The sequence below is a fragment of the Pongo abelii genome, chromosome 12 (genome assembly GCF_028885655.2).
Source record: "Pongo abelii isolate AG06213 chromosome 12, NHGRI_mPonAbe1-v2.0_pri, whole genome shotgun sequence".
NCBI classification, from domain to species: Eukaryota; Metazoa; Chordata; class Mammalia; order Primates; family Hominidae; genus Pongo; species Pongo abelii.
In genome coordinates this window covers 71,618,182-71,636,223 of record NC_071997.2, presented here as the reverse complement: position 1 = coordinate 71,636,223, position 18,042 = coordinate 71,618,182, and the positions used below count along the sequence as shown (strand labels likewise).

Here is an 18,042-nt window from a genome sequence, read left to right as displayed (position 1 = left end):
CCTTTCCTTTGTATACTTTCTTACCTATCCCGTTTCTTTTTTTTTTTTTTTTTTAATTGAGACAGGGTCTCACTCTGTTGCCCAGGCTAGAGTGCATGCATCTCAGCTCACTGCAGCCTCCGCCTCCTGGGCTCAAGTGATCCTCTCACCTCAGCCTCCTGAGTACCTGGGACTATAAGCATGTGCCACTAGGCATGGCTAATTTTTGTGTTTTCAGTAGAGACAGGGTTTCTCTATGTTGCCCAGGATGGTCTCGAACTCCTGAGCTCAGGTGATCTGCCTGCCTCAGCTTCCCAGAGTGCTGGGATTACAGGCATGAGCCACCATGCTCGGCCTTTTTTTCCTTTAATACCAAATACCCAGAACATTCACTCTGTAGAAGGTTAGAACAATCTAATAATTATAAGGTTTCATGTAGTACCTGAAGTGAGATCATGTGTAAGTTAATTTGCCTTATTCATGTCAGGGAATGGCCAAATCCTGTGCTGCTGAAGCAACCAGAAGAAAGCAATCTGAATTTGCCTGTCTGGGATCCTCGGGTATGTGATTTATTATGGAGTTTCTCTAAACCTTTTAAGGAAAAGGACATTTCACTAAATTACAGTCTAGTTAAAGATAGTTCCTCTTGTCTCTGTTCTTCCTTCTGTATAACTATAGTCCTCTTCCTCCTCCTGCTGTGGTTTTTGTTTTGTTTTTTGTTTTTTGTGCAGATGATTAGGATCACTAATGCTGATCCAAATGTTATGTCATTAAAAATCACCCATGTAAGATGAGTGGGTGTCTCATGGACAGTGTCATAATCCATTGTGGAAAAACTGTCTCAAAAGTAATTGGTTACTTGGCTGGGCATGATGGTTCACGCCTGTAATCCCAGCACTTTGGGAGGCCAAGGCGGGTGGATCACCTGAGGTCAGGAGTTCGAGACCAGCCTGGCCAACGTGGTGAAACCCCCTCTCTACTGAAAATATAAAAAATTAGCCGGGCATGGTGGTACACACCTGTAGTTCCAGCTACTCTGGAGGCTGAGGCATGAGAATCGCCTGAACCCCTGAGGCACAGGTTGCAGTGAGCCGAGATTGTGCCACTGCACTCCAGCCTGGGTGACGAGTTGAGACTTCGTCTCAAAAAAAAAAGTAATTGGTTACTAATAATAAAGTACTAAAGTATAATAAAAGATTTGCTTTGCAGTACAATTTAAATCAGATTCATTGTTTTAGGATAGCATAATTCTCCCATATCTTGCATTTTAATTTGCTTTTAGAGTGAGTGCTCATTCCTCTAGGTAACCAAGGGGAAGTCATCCATTGAGTGGGTGGTGAAAAAGGATTCAGAACCATTAAACCAGATAATGCTTTTTGTAGTTATAATACTGTATTTCCTTGATTATAAGAGATCATTGTTTATAAGATGCACATCAATTTAACAGCTTTTCTGAGGAAAAATATACTTCTGCAGTATTTCCTTTGACTTTGACTATCAGACATATCCAACTTCAGAAATAAATGTAGTTGGGGAGGGCAAATGTACTTCTTAAACTTGAGGAAATGTAGTATTAAATTTATATTTCATATTCTTCAGACTTTTGGGGAAATGAAGTGAGGACAACTGAAATAGGAGAATAGATCAGTTATTTTGCTTCTAATTTCACAGGTAAATCCATCAGATAGGTATCATCTCATGCCCATAATCACCCCTGCCTACCCACAACAGAATTCTACGTATAATGTGTCCACATCAACTCGAACAGTAATGGTAGAAGAATTTAAACAAGGTAAACGTGGCCCTGTTGCCCTTTACATAGTCCCACAAGTTTTTGGTTGACAGTTTTATTCTCTGTTGCAGCTATGGATTGGCAGTTAGAGTTATACCTATTCTTTCTAAAAATTCTTTCAAGTATGGTTATTTTGTTTTTTAGTAATGAGTTTTCAAAAGTATATGATAATATTAAGGCCAAAAATGGAGCCAGCCCTGTCTGGTTGAAACTAATTTTTTGTGTTCTAAGAAACAACATAATATATATTTATATTTTGTTACTCAAGAGTTTGGTAGGCCGGGCGCGGTGGCTCACACCTATAATCCTAGCACTTTGGGAGGCCAAGGTGAGCAGATGACCTGAGGTCAGGAGTTCAAGACCAGCCTAGCCAACCTGGTGAAACCCTGTCTCTACTAAAATTATAAAAATTAGCTGGAAGTCGTGGTGGGCACCTGTAATCCCAGCTACTCAGGAGGCTGGGGCAAGAGAATCGCTCGAACCCAGGAGGTAGAGGTTGCAGTGAGCCGAGATAGAGCCACCGCACTCCAGCCTGGGTGACAGAGTGAGACTCTGTCTCAAAAAAAGAAAAAAAAAAATTTGGTCTGGTGGAGTTGGAGATTTTGTAGTAGTAGAGTGATTTAAGAGCTGGTCCCTTTTCAAAATCATTCTTCTTCTTTTTTTTTTTTTTTAATTTAGGTCTTGCAGTCACAGATGAAATTCTTCAAGGAAAGTCAGATTGGTCCAAACTACTTGAGCCACCGAATTTCTTTCAAAAGTATAGGTATGTGAAATTTTGTATTTTGTATGTATGTGTTTTTTTTTTTTAAAAGAAGAATGTTAAACATAGTTAATATATGGCAGGTGACAGCTCTTTTATTTCTTAAGCAAGAGAGAATAGATTAACAAAAATCCTAAGAGATAAGAGTGTTTCTTTATTCTGGTAGTATCTAATCCAGTATTAGTGACTTTTTAAAGTGAATTGTTTTTTACTTGTGGGACCTAGAATTAATTTTGTGAAAATCAGAGCACGTTTAATTTTCATAAACTGTGTGCCTTTATTAGCTCATTTGTTCAATGAGAGGGACGGAAAAATGGGGATGATTAAAAAGCAGGCCGTAACAATTTTTCTGACTGTTTTTTCTGATTGTTTCTGAAAATTCTTCAGACATTATATAGTATTGACTGCCAGCGCATCAACAGAAGAGAACCATCTAGAGTGGTAAGACTTCTATTTCAAGTTTTCTACCTACTGTGTGGTGATAGTAACTTATTTATATGGTGCTTTACCATTTATAAGGTACTTTCTTGCTTGATTGTCTAGGTTGGAGTGCAGTGTCACGATCTCAGTTTCGCCATGTTGGTCAGACTGGTCTCGAGCTCCTGACCTCGGGTGATCCACCCACCTCAACCTCCCAAAGTGCTGGGATTACAGGCCTGAGCCACTTCGCCCGGCCTTTTTTTTTTTTTTTTTTTTTTTTTTTTTTTTTTTTTTTTTTTTTTTTTTTTTTGAGAAGTCGTCTCCCTCTGTCACCCAGACTGGAGTGTAGTGGCATAATCTTGGCTCACTGCCACCTCCACCTCCTAGGTTCAAGTGATTCTCCTGCCTTAGCCTCCTGAGTAGCTGGGACTACAGGTGTGCACTTCCATGCCCTGTGGCTAATTTTTGTATTTTTAGTAGAGATGGGGTCTCACCATGTTGGCCAGGCTGGTCTCGAAGTCCTGACCTCAAGTGGGCTGGTCTCAAACTCCTGACCTCAAGTGATCCGTAAAATTATTATATCTTACTGGTGATTGTTGTGCATGACCATGGAGCTTCAGTGTTTAAAATATGCCATCAAATTAATGTTTCAGAATCAGGAGGGACATGAGTGAAAGATATATGTATAGATTTTGCTTCTTATTGCTTCTCAGCCAGATGTAAGCAAAATTTTGAGCTAGTTTGGATGATTCTGATAGCCACCATCTGAGTTTCTCTTTTCTTTGTTTTTATTTTTTATTTTGAGATGGAGGCTCGCTGTGTCGCTCAGGCTGGAGTGCAGTGGCGCGATCTCAGCTCACTGCAACCCCCACCTCCCGGGTTCAAGCAGTTCTCTGCCTCAGCCTCCAGAGTAGCTGGGATTACAAGCACCCACCACCACGCCCAGCTAATTTTTGTATTTTTAGTAGAGATGGGGTTTCACCATCTTGGCCAGGCTGGTCTTGAACTCCTCACCTCGTGATCCACCCGCCTCGGCCTCCCAAAGTGCTGGAATTACAGGCGTGAGCCACTACACTGGCCTGAGTTTTTCATTTTTGCCATTGTGTTTACCTCCAACAAAACTCAATAGAAAAGACATTTTGCATATCCTTTTAATTTAGGAGATAATGGCTTAAATCTTTCAGATTAAGCTTCCGTCAATAGGTAGGAGATATTTGTGGTCAAGAAGTAGCGTGTTCTTTCTAGTGCATCTAAATTTATCCCTTCTGCCTCTACTATATTCACATCCTTGGCTCTATCAGATGGAAGCTGTTAGACCACCAGAGATGGTTGTACTTTCCTTGGGCCTGACTTCTGGAAAAGCAAAACAGCAATACTCTTTTATTTTTGCTTCAAGAGTTTAATCCTTATTTCATTGATAATTAAAGGGACTCTGAAAATAATCCTGTCACTGAAACAGTATTTTGTTTGTCTAGATCTGGAGTCAGAAAATAGGGTCTAGGCCAAATTCAGTCTGCCACTTATTTTTATAAAGTTTTATTGGAACACAGCCATGTTTCTTCGTTTATATATTATCTATGGCTGCTTCTGTGCTTCATAGCAAAGTTGAATAGGTGTAACAAAGACTGTATGGCCCAGAAACCCTAAAATTTACTATTTAGCCCTTTACAGAAAATGTTTGCCAACCTGTCATTTAGATGACACTGGAATAACACAGATTTTTGTAGATTTACTGTTAAATCACACATAATTGTAATGTATAAGCTTTTGCTGTTTTTAAAAAATGTTAAAATGTTCTTGTAATGTTTCTAATTCATAAAGTCATTAATAAGCAAGCTGCCATTGGTCACATTTCTTAAGTGAGATAGAAATAAAATGGCAGAAATCCGATGAAACTTGCTGTATTTTAATAGGATGTGATCCAAATTTAGTGAATTCTCTTTTTTTGAGATGGAGTCTTGTTCTTTTGCCCAGACTGGAGTGTAGTGGTGCGATCTCAGCTCACTGAAAGCTCCATCTCCCAGGTTCATGCCATTCTCCTTCCTCAGCCTCATAAGCACCTGGGGCTACAGGTGCCTGCACCTCGCCTGGCTAATTTTTTGTATTTTTAGTAGAGACGGGGTTTCACCGTGTTAGCCAGGATGGTCTCAATCTCCTGACCTCGTGATCCACCCGCCTTGGCCTCCCAAAGTGCTGGGATTACAGGCGTTAGCCACCGCGCCCAGCCTGTGAATTTTTTTAAATGCAAAGTCTAGCATGATTGTTTCGTATATTATGTGCCAATACTAGTTTCATTGTTTAAACTTATCTTAGCCTTAGGATTTATTTTTTTAGAGATGGAGTCTCACTGTCACCCAGGCTGGAGTATAGTGGGGTGATCATACTGCAGCCTCAAACTACTGGGATCAAGCGATGCCTCCTGCCTCGGCTCCCCAAGTAGCTGGGGCCTGCAGGCCCTTGCTACCATGCCTGGCTGATTTTTTTTTTTTTATTTTTATCTTATAGGGATGGAATCTCACTATGTTGCCCCAGGTGATCTCGAACTCCTGGCTTCACGTGATCCTCCCGCCTCAGCTTCCCAAAGTGCTGGGATTAACAAGCATGAGCCACCGCACCTGGCCTAGCCTAGCCTTAGGTTTGAGACATAAGATTTGAAGGTAGAAAAAGATTCAGGATTAGATTAACCAGCAGTTTTTGTTCATGCCCTAAGCCATGACTGTTTTATAGTCTTAACTAAGGGTATTTTAGATTCAGGAATGCATTACATAGATTAGTTCTTCTATTAAAAAAAAGAACACACAGAAATCTACTAACTTGTCATTTACTACAGTGGCATTTTAAATGGGGTTCCTAATATATTGGGCTGAAATTTTTAAATGAACATGTAAAGATTCATAGCTAATATGCTGTTTGGTTTACTTGAGTGTAGCTTTCATATTTAAAGTTGATATAAAATAAATTGTGTTTACAATGGCATTTAAAATGGGGTTCCTAATATATTGGGCAGAAATTTTTATTTTATTTATTTATTTATTTAGAGATGGAACCTCACTCTGTCACCCAGGCTGGAGTGCAGTGGGGTGATCTTACCTCACTGCAACCTCCACCTCCCAGCTTCAAGCAATTCTCCTGCCTCAGCCTCCCAAGTAGCTGGGAATATAGGTGTGCGCCATACTCGGCTAATTTTTTTTTTATTTTTAGTAAAGACAGGGTTTTACCATGTTGGCCAGGCTGGTCTCGAACTCCTGACCTCAGGTGATCTGCCCACCTCAGCCTTCCAAAGTGCGGGGATTACTGGCATGAGCCACCGCACCTGGCCTGAAATTTTTTTTTTTTTGAGACAGTCTTGTTCTGTTGCCCAGGCTGGAGTGCAATGGCATGATCTCAGTTCACTTGCAACCTCCACCTCCCAGTTTCAAGTGATTCTCCTGCCTCAGCCTCCCAAGTAGCTGGGATTGTAGGCACCCACCACCATGCCCAGCTAATTTTTTGTATTTTTAGTAGAGACGCAGTTTTGCCATGTTGGCCAAACTAGTCTTGAACTCCTGACCTCAGGCAATTCGCCCACTCTTGCCTCCCAAAGTGCCGGGAGTACAGGTGTGAGCCACCACGCCCAGCCCAAAATTTTTTAATGAACACGTAAAGCTTCGTAGTTAATATGCTGTTTGGTTTACTTGAGTGTAGCTTTCAATTTTAAAGTGGACATAAGATAAATTGTGTTTGTTGTTTATTTTAGGGTTGGATTAGTAGAATCTAAAATCCGTGTACTTGTTGGAAACTTGGAACGGAATGAATTTATTACTCTTGCCCATGTGAATCCCCAGTCATTCCCAGGGAATAAGGAACATCATAAAGAGTAAGTTAATTGTTTTCTAATGCTTTATTTCTTAAATAATGTTATTTGGCATATGCATAATTTCAGAGTAATTGTGAGATTTTTGTTTAACAGGCATTGATGGGAGTATGACACATTATATATTTGAGTTTGAATGTCTAGGCATTAAAAATAAGTACATAACTACTTTGGTAGCCCGCAGACCCCAGCAAAACACCATCACAATATTTGGAGCATCTTTAAGAATATATTTAGTAAGTCATTTTCATAGCTGCTTAATCCTTCTTAGAACAACAGGGGATAACTTACAGTTCTGGATGTCACTTTTAAGAATCTGGCCAGACCACTGAAATCTGTATTTGTGAGACAGAGACATAGAGACCAAGTTTTAATTATGAAATAGCATCTGTAAAGTTGTAAAAAATAATAATAATTAATGGAAATTCTTAAATTTTACTTTATAGCAACAATTACGTATCAATGTGGTTCCTTGGGATAATTTTTCGGAGAGTAGAAAATGCAGAAAGTGTCAACATAGACTTGACATATGATATACAGTCATTTACTGATACAGGTAAGACTCCATCATCATAGAGCTGTGATTCTCAAACCTAGCTATTACTCAGTGTCATCTGCCTACGATCTGGTTGGCTGTACTTATTAAAGTTCCACAGTTGGTTAAGTGAACATGGCATATCCGTATTGCTGTTAAAACAGGAAAGGAGCTGGGTGCGGTGGCTCACGCCTGTAATCCCAGCACTTTGGGAGGCGGAGGCGGGCAGATTACCTGAGGTCAGGAGTTCGAGACCAGCCTGGCTAATATGATGAAACCCCATCTCTACTAAAAATACAAAGTTAGTAGGGTGTGGTGGCAGATGCCATCTGTTTGGGAGGCTGAGGCAGGAAAATTGCTTGAACCTTGGAGGAGGAGGTTGCAGTGAGCCGAGATCGCCCCACTGCACTCCAGCCTGGCCCACAGAGTGAGACTGTCTCAAAAAAAAGAGAGGAAAAAAAAGCGTTATGAAGCAATTTCCAAGATATGTTAAGTGGGGGGTAAAATTCAGAACACTGTGTACACTGTGCTATTTATATAAAAATAAAAGAAAAAATAAATACACATTTGCTTACAAATGCATAGAATAACTCTGGAAGGATACTTAGTTTAAAAAAATGGCAAGACTGATTGCTTCTAGGTCAGGGTACAGGATAAGGAGACATCACTGAATACTCTTCAACGCTTTGAGTTTTGTAGCATGTGAATGTTATCTGTTTTATTTTATTTTGTTTTAAGAGACAGAGTCTCACTCTGTCACCCAGGCCGGACTGCAGTGGTGTGATCTCAGCTCACTGCAACCTCCGCCTCTGGGGTTCAAGTGATTCTCATGCCCCAGCCTCCCGAGTAGCTGGAATTACAGGTGCGTGCCACCAGGCCTGGCTAATTTTTGTATTGTTAGTAGAGACGGAGTTTCACCATGCTGGCCAGGCTGGTCTTGAACACCTGACCTCAAGTGATCCTGCCTCGGCCTCCCAAAAGTGCTGGGATTACAGGCGTGAGCCACCTCACCTGGCTGAATGTTACCTGTTTTAAAACAAAGGAAAGCTCTTTGTATGTACAACCAGGGTTTGTGATCACAGTCTTAAAGATGACTTGATTTTTGCCAGGCACAGTGGCTCACAAGTGCCTGTAATCCTAATACTTTGGGAGACTGGGATGGGTGAATCTCTTGAGCTCAGGAGTTTGAGACCAGCCTGGGCAACATGGTGAAACCCCATCTCTACAAAAAATACAAAAAAAAGTTTGCCAGGTATCATGCCTTGTGGTCCCAGCTATCTGGGAGGCTGAGGTGGGAGAATTGCTTGAACCCAGAAGGTCAAGGCTGCAGTGAGCCGAGATTGCACCATTGCTCTCCAGCCTGGGTGACAAAGTGAGACCCTGTCTCAAAAAATAAAGACTTGTTTTTTTTTGGGTTTTTTGTTTGTTTTAAATAGAGACAGGATTTTGCCATGTTGCCCAGGCTGATCTCGAACTCCTGGGCTCAAGCAATTTGCCCACCTTGGCCTCTTAAAGTGCTGGGATTACAGGTGTCAACACCGCACCTGGCCAGACTTTTATGTTTTTGATATGAAATAAATATCAGTAAGTACAGAATTGCTGAATATATTTCAGGATCAGTGAAAAGCATGTCTTTCATATCTAGCCCTCTAGTCACAACTCTGGAATATCTTAATGTATCTGTTACAAATTTGGGGTTATTTATCTTAAAAATCTGGAATAGTTATACATTCATACTATTAAAAGTATTGGTTTGGCTCATCTGGGTTTTCTGAATTCTTTTGAAAGAGCCCTCATATTTATCATGAAAATGCAGATTCCTGGCTGGGCATGGTGGCTCACACCTGTAATCCCAGCACTTTGGGAGGCCAAGGCAGGCAAATTACCTGAGGTCTGGAGTTCGAGACCAGCCTGGCCAACATGGTGAAACCCCACCCATCTCTACTAAATATACAAAAATTAGCCAGGTGTGGTGGCGGTCGCCTGTAATCCCAGCTATTCCAGAGGCTAAGGCAGGAGAATCGCTTGAACCTGGGAGGCAGAGGTTGCAGTGAGCTGAGATCTCGCTGTTGCACTCCAGCCTGGGCAACAAGAGCGAAACTCCATCTCAAAAAAAGAAAAGAAAATGCAGATTCTTATGTTTCACCTTAGAACCACTAAATCACACTCTGGGGAGGGAGCCAGAGAATCTGCAACTTAAACAAGCACTCCTGGTAACACTTTTATAAGCAATCTGGAATAAAAACATTTGCCATAAATTTTTCCATTCTAATTAGGGCTTAAATTTTTTAAAAAGGAGACGATTGGGACATAGTTTATTATAAATTTATAAGATATTATTTTTCAGATGAAGAAACTTGAGTCCCCAAGAGATTAAATAATTTACCACATCTCACAGTACTTGGTGTGTAAAACAAACCTCCCATACCTGTCTTCAGTGGGCTTATAATCTCATTGAGTATATTTACAGTTAAAACATTAAGAAATTTGTGTGGTAGTTAATAAAACCTATTTTTTCATTGGGTATATTTACAATTAAAACATTAAGAAATTTGTGTGTGAGTTAATAAAACCCATTGTCTTATAAGGCGTGAAAAGCACTAGAATGGGAATCTAGGGCTGTGTGGATTCTGATCCTGGCAAGGCATTCAGAGCTGTTTAGCCTCCTTTTCTCAGCTGTACAATAAGGATGTATTTGTAAGATGGTTCCTGAAGTCTGTCATTCTATGATTGGTGTGGTAGCTGCAGTAGTAAATTCTCATGGAGGAGGAGGACAGCTTGAATTGCATCTTGGATATTTGGCCTAAGAATTAGCTTAGAAGGCCAGGTGCAGTGGCTCACACCTGTAATCCCAGCACTTTGGGAGGCCAAGGTGGGTGGATCACTTGAGGTCAGGAGTTCGAGACCAGCCTGGCCAATGCAGTGAAACCCTGTCTCTACAAAAAATCCAAGAAGTAGCTGGGCGTGGTGCCATGCGCCTCTAGTCCCAGCTACTGGGGAGGCTGAGGCAGGAGAATAGCTTGAACCCCGGAGGCAGAGGTTGCAATGAGTTAAGATTGTGCCACTGCACTCAAGCCTGGATGACAAAGCGAGACTCTGTGTCAAAAAAAAAAAAAAAAAGAATTAGCTTAGACCTGGGCAAGTAATTATAAGGAGAGATTGCCTTTTGGGAAAATATCAGAAAATAAGATCTGGAAAATACCATTTTTTAAATATATTTATTCTATTAACAAGGTTTGATTATGAGAAAGTCTTAGAAGGTGGACATGGAAAAACTATTGGATTCATGGCTGGGCACAGTGGCTTACGCCTATAATCCCAGCACTTTGGGAGGCCGAGGTGGGTGGATCACCTGAAGTCGAGTTCTAGACCAGCCTGACCAACATGGAGAAACCCAGTCTCTACGAAAAATCAAAAAAGTTAGCTGGACGTGGTGGCGCATGCCTGTAATCCCAGCTACTCAGGAGGCTGAGGCAGGAGAATGGCTTGAACCCAGGAGGCGGAGGTTGTGGTGAGCCGAGATTGCGCCATTGCACTCCAGTCTGGGCAGCAAGAGTGAAACTGCATCTCAAAAAAAGAAAAACTAGTGGATTCCTGAATAGGATTGTGATGTGATGGAAATGTATTACAAATACTTGTTTTGTGAGAGGGTTGTGGGTGGGGGTGGGTGGCTGGTGCTGATAGTGGGGAGATAGTAAAGGTATATGCATTTCAGAAAAATTAGGCAGAACCCTTGGTTCAGAAAGAAGTTTCCCATTTAACATATTAACATTGTTACAGTGTACAGACAGGCAAACAATATAAACATGCTAAAGGAGGGAATGAAAATTGAAGCAACTCATGTAAAGAAAAAACAACTTCACCACTACCTTCCTGCAGAAATTCTTCAAAAGAAGAAAAAGGTGAGTTTGTAATCTTAACTCTTCAGTACGGTTTTACTCAGTCAAATGATCTGGGACCAAATTTGCATTCTTACAGCTCCCAAACCTATTGAGAAAAATAAGGAAGATACAGGCAGTTCAATCTAGGACTAAAATCTCATTTTCATTAATCACAAGAGATAATTTGCTTAAATGACCTTCAGAATTGAAACCAGTCTTTATATTCTCATTTGCATTTTGAAATCCTAAAATCGTTCCCTTCTTTCAGCAAAGTCTCTCTGATGTCAGTCGAAGCTCGGGCGGACTTCAATCCAAAAGATCGTCTCTGGATAGCAGTTGTCTGGATAGCTCCAGAGACACTGATAATGGAACACCTTTTAATTCTCCAGCGTCCAAGTCTGATAGCCCTTCTGTAGGAGAAACAGAAAGGTCTGTCTTTATTTCAAATGTGTCCTTTTGGTTTTCTGTTTAGTTTATTTGAGGATAATGTGAACTTTTCTATACCTCTGCTACTGCCTTTTAAAATTGTTAAAAGATTTCATTTTACCGGCTGCTGGTCAATTTCTGGTTTAGAAATAACTCGTGGTAATCCTGTGGGAAACGGTATAGGCTTATGAGCATATGGGACTAGATAGGTACACAGAAATGTACACATTTTTTGCTTAAATTTTTCTCTTCTTACTGGGTCCTCTGCATTTTTCCCCCTTTTAGTTCAATGAAATGTTAAAATACAGGCCTGAGTCAACAGTTGTGGCCAGGCACAGTGGCTCAGGCCTGTAATCCTAGCACTTTGAGAGGTCAAGGCAGGTGAACTGCTGGAGCCCAGGAGTTCCAAGACCAGCCTGGGCAATATGGCAAAACCCTGTCTATACAAAAAAATACAAAAATTAATTGGCCGGGCACAGTTGCTCACGCCTGTAATCCCAACACTTTGGGAGGCCAAGGCGGGCAGCTCACCTGAGGTCAGGAGTTCGAGACCAGCCTGGCCAAAATGGCAAAACCACATCTCTACTAAAAATACAAAAATTAGCAGGGTGTGGTGGCATGTGCCTGTATTCCCAGCTACTTGGGAGGCTGAGGCAGGAGAATTGCTTGAACCCAGGAGATGGAGGTTGCAGTGAGCTGAGATCGTGCCATTGCACTCCAGCCTAGGCAACAAGAGCAAGACTGTGTCTCAAAAAAACAAAAACAAAAATTAGCTCGGCATGGTAGTGCACACCTGTAGTCCCAGCTACCTGGGAGGCCAAGGTGGGAGAATAGCTTGAGCCCGGAAAGTTGAGGCTGCAGTGAGCCGTGTGTTCATGCCACTGCGCTCCAGCCTAGGCGACAGAACAATACCATGTCTAAAAGAAAAAAAAAAAAAGGCGGCAGTGGTAAATGTTACAACAAGAGTGTTTTAAATAACTAATGGGGCCAGGTGTGGTGGGTCACATCTATAATTTCAGCACTTTGGGAGGCTGAGGCAGGAGGATTGCTTGAGCCTCAGGAGTTCAAGACCAGCCTGGGCAACATAGTGAGATCCTGTCTCCACAAAAATAAAAATTAAAAAAATTAGCCTGACATGATGGCACACACCTATGTTCTTAGCTACTTGGGAGGCTGAGGTGGCAAAGTTACTTGAGTCCAGGAGGTTGAGGCTGCAATGAGCTGTGATTGTGCCACTGCACTCCAACTTAGGCAGTAGAATGAGGCCTTTTCTCAAAAAGGGAGAAAAAAAGTAATATTTAAATCATTTATTGATGATAATTTAACACTTTCATTAGGAATAGTGCTGAGCCTGCTGCTGTAATTGTGGAGAAGCCACTGAGTTTACCACCAGCCCAAGGACTTTCCATTCCAGTCATTGGCGCAAGTAGGTATCTAAACTTGTATATATTAATAATTCTATTTACAAAAAATTAGCTAGGCATGGTGGCACACGCCTGTAGTCCTAGCTACCTGGGAGGCTAAGGTGGGAGGGTCACCTGAGCCTGGAAAGTCAAGGCTGCAGTGATCTGTGATCAAGCCACTGCACTGCAGCCTGGATGATGGGAATGAGAGAACCTGTCTCAAGGAAAAAAAATTACATAAATGTTTAATTATTAAAATCCTTTTTTTCCTTTTCAGAAGTTGACTCTACAGTAAAAGCTGTATCACCCCCCGCTGTGTGTACCATTCCTACCGTAGTAGGACGAAATGTCATTCCTAGAATCACAACACCTCACAACCCTGCCCAGGGACAACAGCATCTGAATGGAATGTCAAATATAACTAAGACTGTTACACCCAAGAGATCCCATTCCCCATCCATAGATGGGACTCCTAAGAGGTTGAAAGACGTAGAAAAGGTAAAGTTACAACTTTAGTGGTGATTCAGTAGTTGATATTTTTTATAGTTAATACTAAAGAAACAATTTTCCATAGCTGTTGATGTTCCGTTAGGAGTTGGCTGAAAAGAATATTTACCCAAATCTTAAAGAAACAATCTTAATTGCTCATCCTAAATTGAAATTACTAATATGTCTGAAAATTTGAATGATTAGTCTGAGTTTCTCCTTGACTTACAGAAGTCATTACTGATAACAAAATCTCATTTCTTGTGTGTTGATATGCCCTGCTTCCAGTAGGTGGTGGTAAAACTATATTTGTTAGAATCTGAATTGATTTAACCAAAAAGATCACCCAAACTGTAGAAATTAACGGTGACAGTTGAATTCAACCTAATTTAAAGTATCTTCTCTTACCAATCCATGTTTATAGCAATTTTTATAATAGCATAACCAATAACTAGTCTTCCAGTTTATATAGATTTATATGGTTTTTTGTAGGTACATAATAGCAATCTAATTCAATGTTTATATTTTAGTTTATTCGACTTGAATCAACATTTAAGGACCCCCGCACTGCTGAAGAAAGAAAAAGAAAATCAGTGGTAAATATATTAATAGTGTGCTTCAGAATATTTATTGTAAAGAGCCATGTATCAGGAAAAGTGCCATATTAAAGTAGGTCAGATTAGATTTATTTTCAGGTTTTAGTTAGGGTTTAAGTAGAAATAAGTGTTTGCATATAGGAAAGTTAAGTTTTCACTTGTGTTGATTCTTCTGTTTTTAGGATGCCATTGGAGGAGAATCTATGCCTATTCCAACTATTGATACATCACGCAAAAAGGTAACAAGATAGTCTTGTTCATAGGTAAAAACTCATAGGTAATCTACAAGCACAAAAGGCTTATTAAGAGCCTAGCACTGGGAAAAAGTAAGATTTTGTCCCTGTCCCCAAGGACTAGCAGTGTAGTTGGGGTTGGAGATAGCAAGTATATAGTTCTGAATGTATGTACCTCAAAAGTCTAAAAAAGAGGTAGTAGTTTAAGACAACTTTATTATCTATTTAGATTATGTTCACCCTTTGTTTTTTATCTTTAAAGAAGCAGTTGGATGCTCAGCACATTAATTTCTTACCAAGCACCTGAAGGTATATCTCTGTTGTGTACTATTGCTTACTGCCAAAACATAGGTTTGATAATTAGGAACCATATGTATTAATATTTTAGAGGAACCAAATGTAGTGGTATATATAGTAAGTACCTTTAAAACATGAGCTAAACGCCCCTAAATTGTAATTTAAATGTTTATTATTTGAAGAATTACTTTTATAACTAATAATGTGTAGTATTAAGTGTGGTATGCTAAAAAGCAAGTACTCAAAAACCAGCCTTGTGTAAATAGAGAAAGCCCTTCTCTGAGAGTTTATAATGAACAGAATGGCTTATTTGTAATAATGATAAATAATTATAAATATATATGATGATAAACAATTATAAATTATAAATAATAATAATTTATAATAAAACAGAATGGCCATTAAATAGTAAAGTGCTTTTCATCATCAACTGTTACCCTGCCAGGTTCTCCAAGATGTAGTAGCTATTCTAAAGCAAAATAGTATACTCACAGGCTATTAGTTGTAGATTTTGAGCCTTTAACATAAGATTAAGTTACAAAAAATATGAATATATAATTATGTGTGATGGTGGAAGAAAAAATTTTGAGATGGATATGGAAGTACAAAAGAGTGAAATGACATATCTGGATTTTTTAATATATCAAGTCTAAAGGGAAAGTGGGTACACCAAACAATTGCAGCAAAATTGTAATAATGTCTGAAACTTGGTTTTGGCATTTAAGTCCTTATTGCCCTGTTCTCTACTTCTTTGTATATCTGAAATTGTTCATAATTGTTTTAATGCATATGGATATGATACAGATACTGGCTTAGCCAAGGTAAAACAAGAGGAGAATTAAGCAGTCATCTCTTGAGAAGAAACTAACCATCCCCATTACACAAGTCTAGATTTTGCCTTCCTTTTTTTTTTTTTTTTTTTTTTGACATGGAGGCTCGCTCTGTCACCCAGGTTGGAGTGCAGTGGCGCGATCTTTTTGTATTTATAGTGGCTAATTTTTGTATTTGTGGTGGAAAAGGGTTTCACCATATTGGCCAGGCTGCTCTTGAACTCCTGACCTCAAGTGATTCGCCCACCTTGGCCTCCCAAAGTTCTGGGATTACAGGCGTGAACCACCATGCCCAGCCCTAGATTTTGCCTTCTTTATGTAATAATCTTTAATGTCCTCAGAATCCCTCGAACCGATGTCCCTGAATTTCATAACCATCAAAGTTATCTAGCCTAAGTACAAAGTTCAGTTTTCCTGAGAACTTAAGTATCTCACAGATTGAGTCAGTGTTCTTCTTCATGAATGTATTACAGAAACAAATTGAGGGACATAACTCTCAGATATTAAATTTTTCTCTACTACACACACTCATTTTTCACTTCACCCCCAAGAGCTTCCTGTTTAGTCACCATGCACTTCCTTTTTTTTTTCTTTGCTTGACCTTAAGGACTGTGTTCTTTATGCATTTCTTGATCCAGTCATGGCAGTTCCTCTTTTCCTGTACATATTCACACTCCTGCCACTTCTACCCTTTCTCTTATCCCTCTGCTTTTCACCTCTGACTGTAAAAAGAAGTAGCAGTTCCGAAAGCAAGAGTTCCCTATGAACACTGGAAGGAAATATTCATTGCATACTTGAGTGTTTAGGAGCTAGAGGGTTTGGGAGAAAAACTCCCCAAGTTTTGTGACTGACTTTCTAGCTGGGCCTTTATAATATATATGATGTGCTTTTCCTTTTTTGTTTCCTTTTTCTTTCTAATAGAGACTACCCAGTAAAGAACTACCAGATTCATCTTCTCCAGTTCCAGCAAATAACATCCGTGTCATCAAAAATTCCATTCGACTGACCCTTAATCGGTAAAAGCAGTGCCTCCTCACTTAAGTGAACAAGCAATCATTTAGTGGCGTAGATGCAGCCACTTGTTTTTAAATAGAAGTGGCTGCCATATGTGAAACAAGGTGAAAGTTACAGCCTTCAGCCTAATAACCTTGAAGTGGTTTTTGAACTGTCAAACTTTGACCTGCAGATGCTGTAGCATTCTCTCACTGATTGCTACATACACTTCTCTGAGGATCACCTGCTGTCAAATTGCCATCTACAGTATTATAGCTTTGCATATGGGGGTTTTACTGCCTTAACTTTCAATGCTTGTTATGGGAACCAGTTCTTAGCCACTTGGACACTGATAACAAGTCCTGAACTCCTTTTTTTGTTTTTTTTTGTTTTGTTTTTTGTTTTTTTGTCTTATGTTGTAATCATTGTATAGAGCTAAAAAAATTGAAAACAAACAAAAAAATTGTCTTGTATTTTCCAAATGTTAATACATTTACTTTAGCATTGAAGCCACTTTGTGAAACCTGAGATAAATGAATGTGAGGTATCTTTTCTGCTTTCCTTATTTGTGTAGATGTACTGTCTGTTCTGTTGATTTAAATTATTTTTTTCCAGATTGGCACATGAAATATTTAAACTTTTTTGTGTGCCTTTCTGTCCAAATGTTGCATAGTTACCAGGGAAGATTAGTCCAGTGATTACATAAGAGTTGGGCACCATAAATTCTCTATATTTTGCCTCCCATGGAGGCCTTTGAAATGCATCTTTATTAAAAATCAAAATATAACCAGGATACTGAAAGTCAGTATATGAATGGTAAAATTGTTACATATCCTATTTCCTGCCATTCTTGTTAGTTGACTGGTATTTTTTACTGAGGAGCAACTCATTCCAGCATCAACGATAAGATAACCTTTAAGTATGGCAAACTTGTATTTTTGAGGTGTAAAATTAACTTGGCATGATAATTCTTGACCATTATTTACCCCACAACTTCAAATAGTTTCTTCACGGACTAGGCATGCAGAAATAAGCAGTGGATTTTGTTGAAACCTAAAGGCATTTTGAATGACATTGTTACCAACCATTAATTGGCTCAGGACCTTTGTAATTTTTATTTAACTATATGAGTTGTCTTTTTTTACGCTGCTTTTTTCAATGCATTTCTTAATATTTTTTAAGTTTCATGAATGCATGCTCAGTTTATTAAAATCCATAACCATGTAATTCTTGTAATATGTTGATTCAGTGTTTTGTAAATGAAGTCGTATGTATTTTCAGAGTATTTTTGTATGTACTGTAAGATACCATCTTTTCAAAGAGAAACGTTTAAAACCTTTATTGTCTCTCCTTAGTCTAATTTTTTAAATATGGATTATGCTTGAATTACTATATTTAAAATGAAAATGTATAGATTACACAGTCAGGAATGCTAGTATCTACCACCACCTTTAGATTTCACTCAGCATTTAGTAGGTCCAGTAGGAAAAACCCAAAAGGGTACGTTGAGTAGTGTGGGGAAGATACCTCGTGTATTATAGGACTCACGGGATGCCAT

General features: G+C 39.5%; 1 protein-coding gene across 4 annotated transcripts in view; it reads left to right on the top strand.

Annotated features, from left to right (window-relative positions):
* PAPOLG (poly(A) polymerase gamma) overlaps positions 1-17,823 on the top strand; it is a 41,644-nt gene extending 23,821 nt beyond the window's left edge. For 2 of the 4 annotated variants that reach the window (XM_002812007.6, XM_024242665.3), the window contains exons 10-22: positions 467-539; positions 1,651-1,771; positions 2,450-2,534; positions 2,919-2,972; positions 6,688-6,807; positions 7,251-7,360; positions 11,120-11,241; positions 11,489-11,649; positions 12,984-13,072; positions 13,327-13,547; positions 14,066-14,131; positions 14,314-14,370; positions 16,413-17,823. In XM_002812007.6, coding sequence (XP_002812053.2) covers positions 467-539; positions 1,651-1,771; positions 2,450-2,534; positions 2,919-2,972; positions 6,688-6,807; positions 7,251-7,360; positions 11,120-11,241; positions 11,489-11,649; positions 12,984-13,072; positions 13,327-13,547; positions 14,066-14,131; positions 14,314-14,370; positions 16,413-16,511 — 1,378 coding nt within the window. In that variant the 3' untranslated portion in view covers positions 16,512-17,823. Of the gene's footprint in view, positions 1-466; positions 540-1,650; positions 1,772-2,449; positions 2,535-2,918; positions 2,973-6,687; positions 6,808-6,900; positions 6,993-7,250; positions 7,361-11,119; positions 11,242-11,488; positions 11,650-12,983; positions 13,073-13,326; positions 13,548-14,065; positions 14,132-14,313; positions 14,371-14,626; positions 14,674-16,412 lie in introns of those variants that run through there. The other 2 variants (XM_054547533.2, XM_054547534.1) reach the window with 2 other exon arrangements.
* Positions 17,824-18,042: the final 219 nt, after the last annotated feature.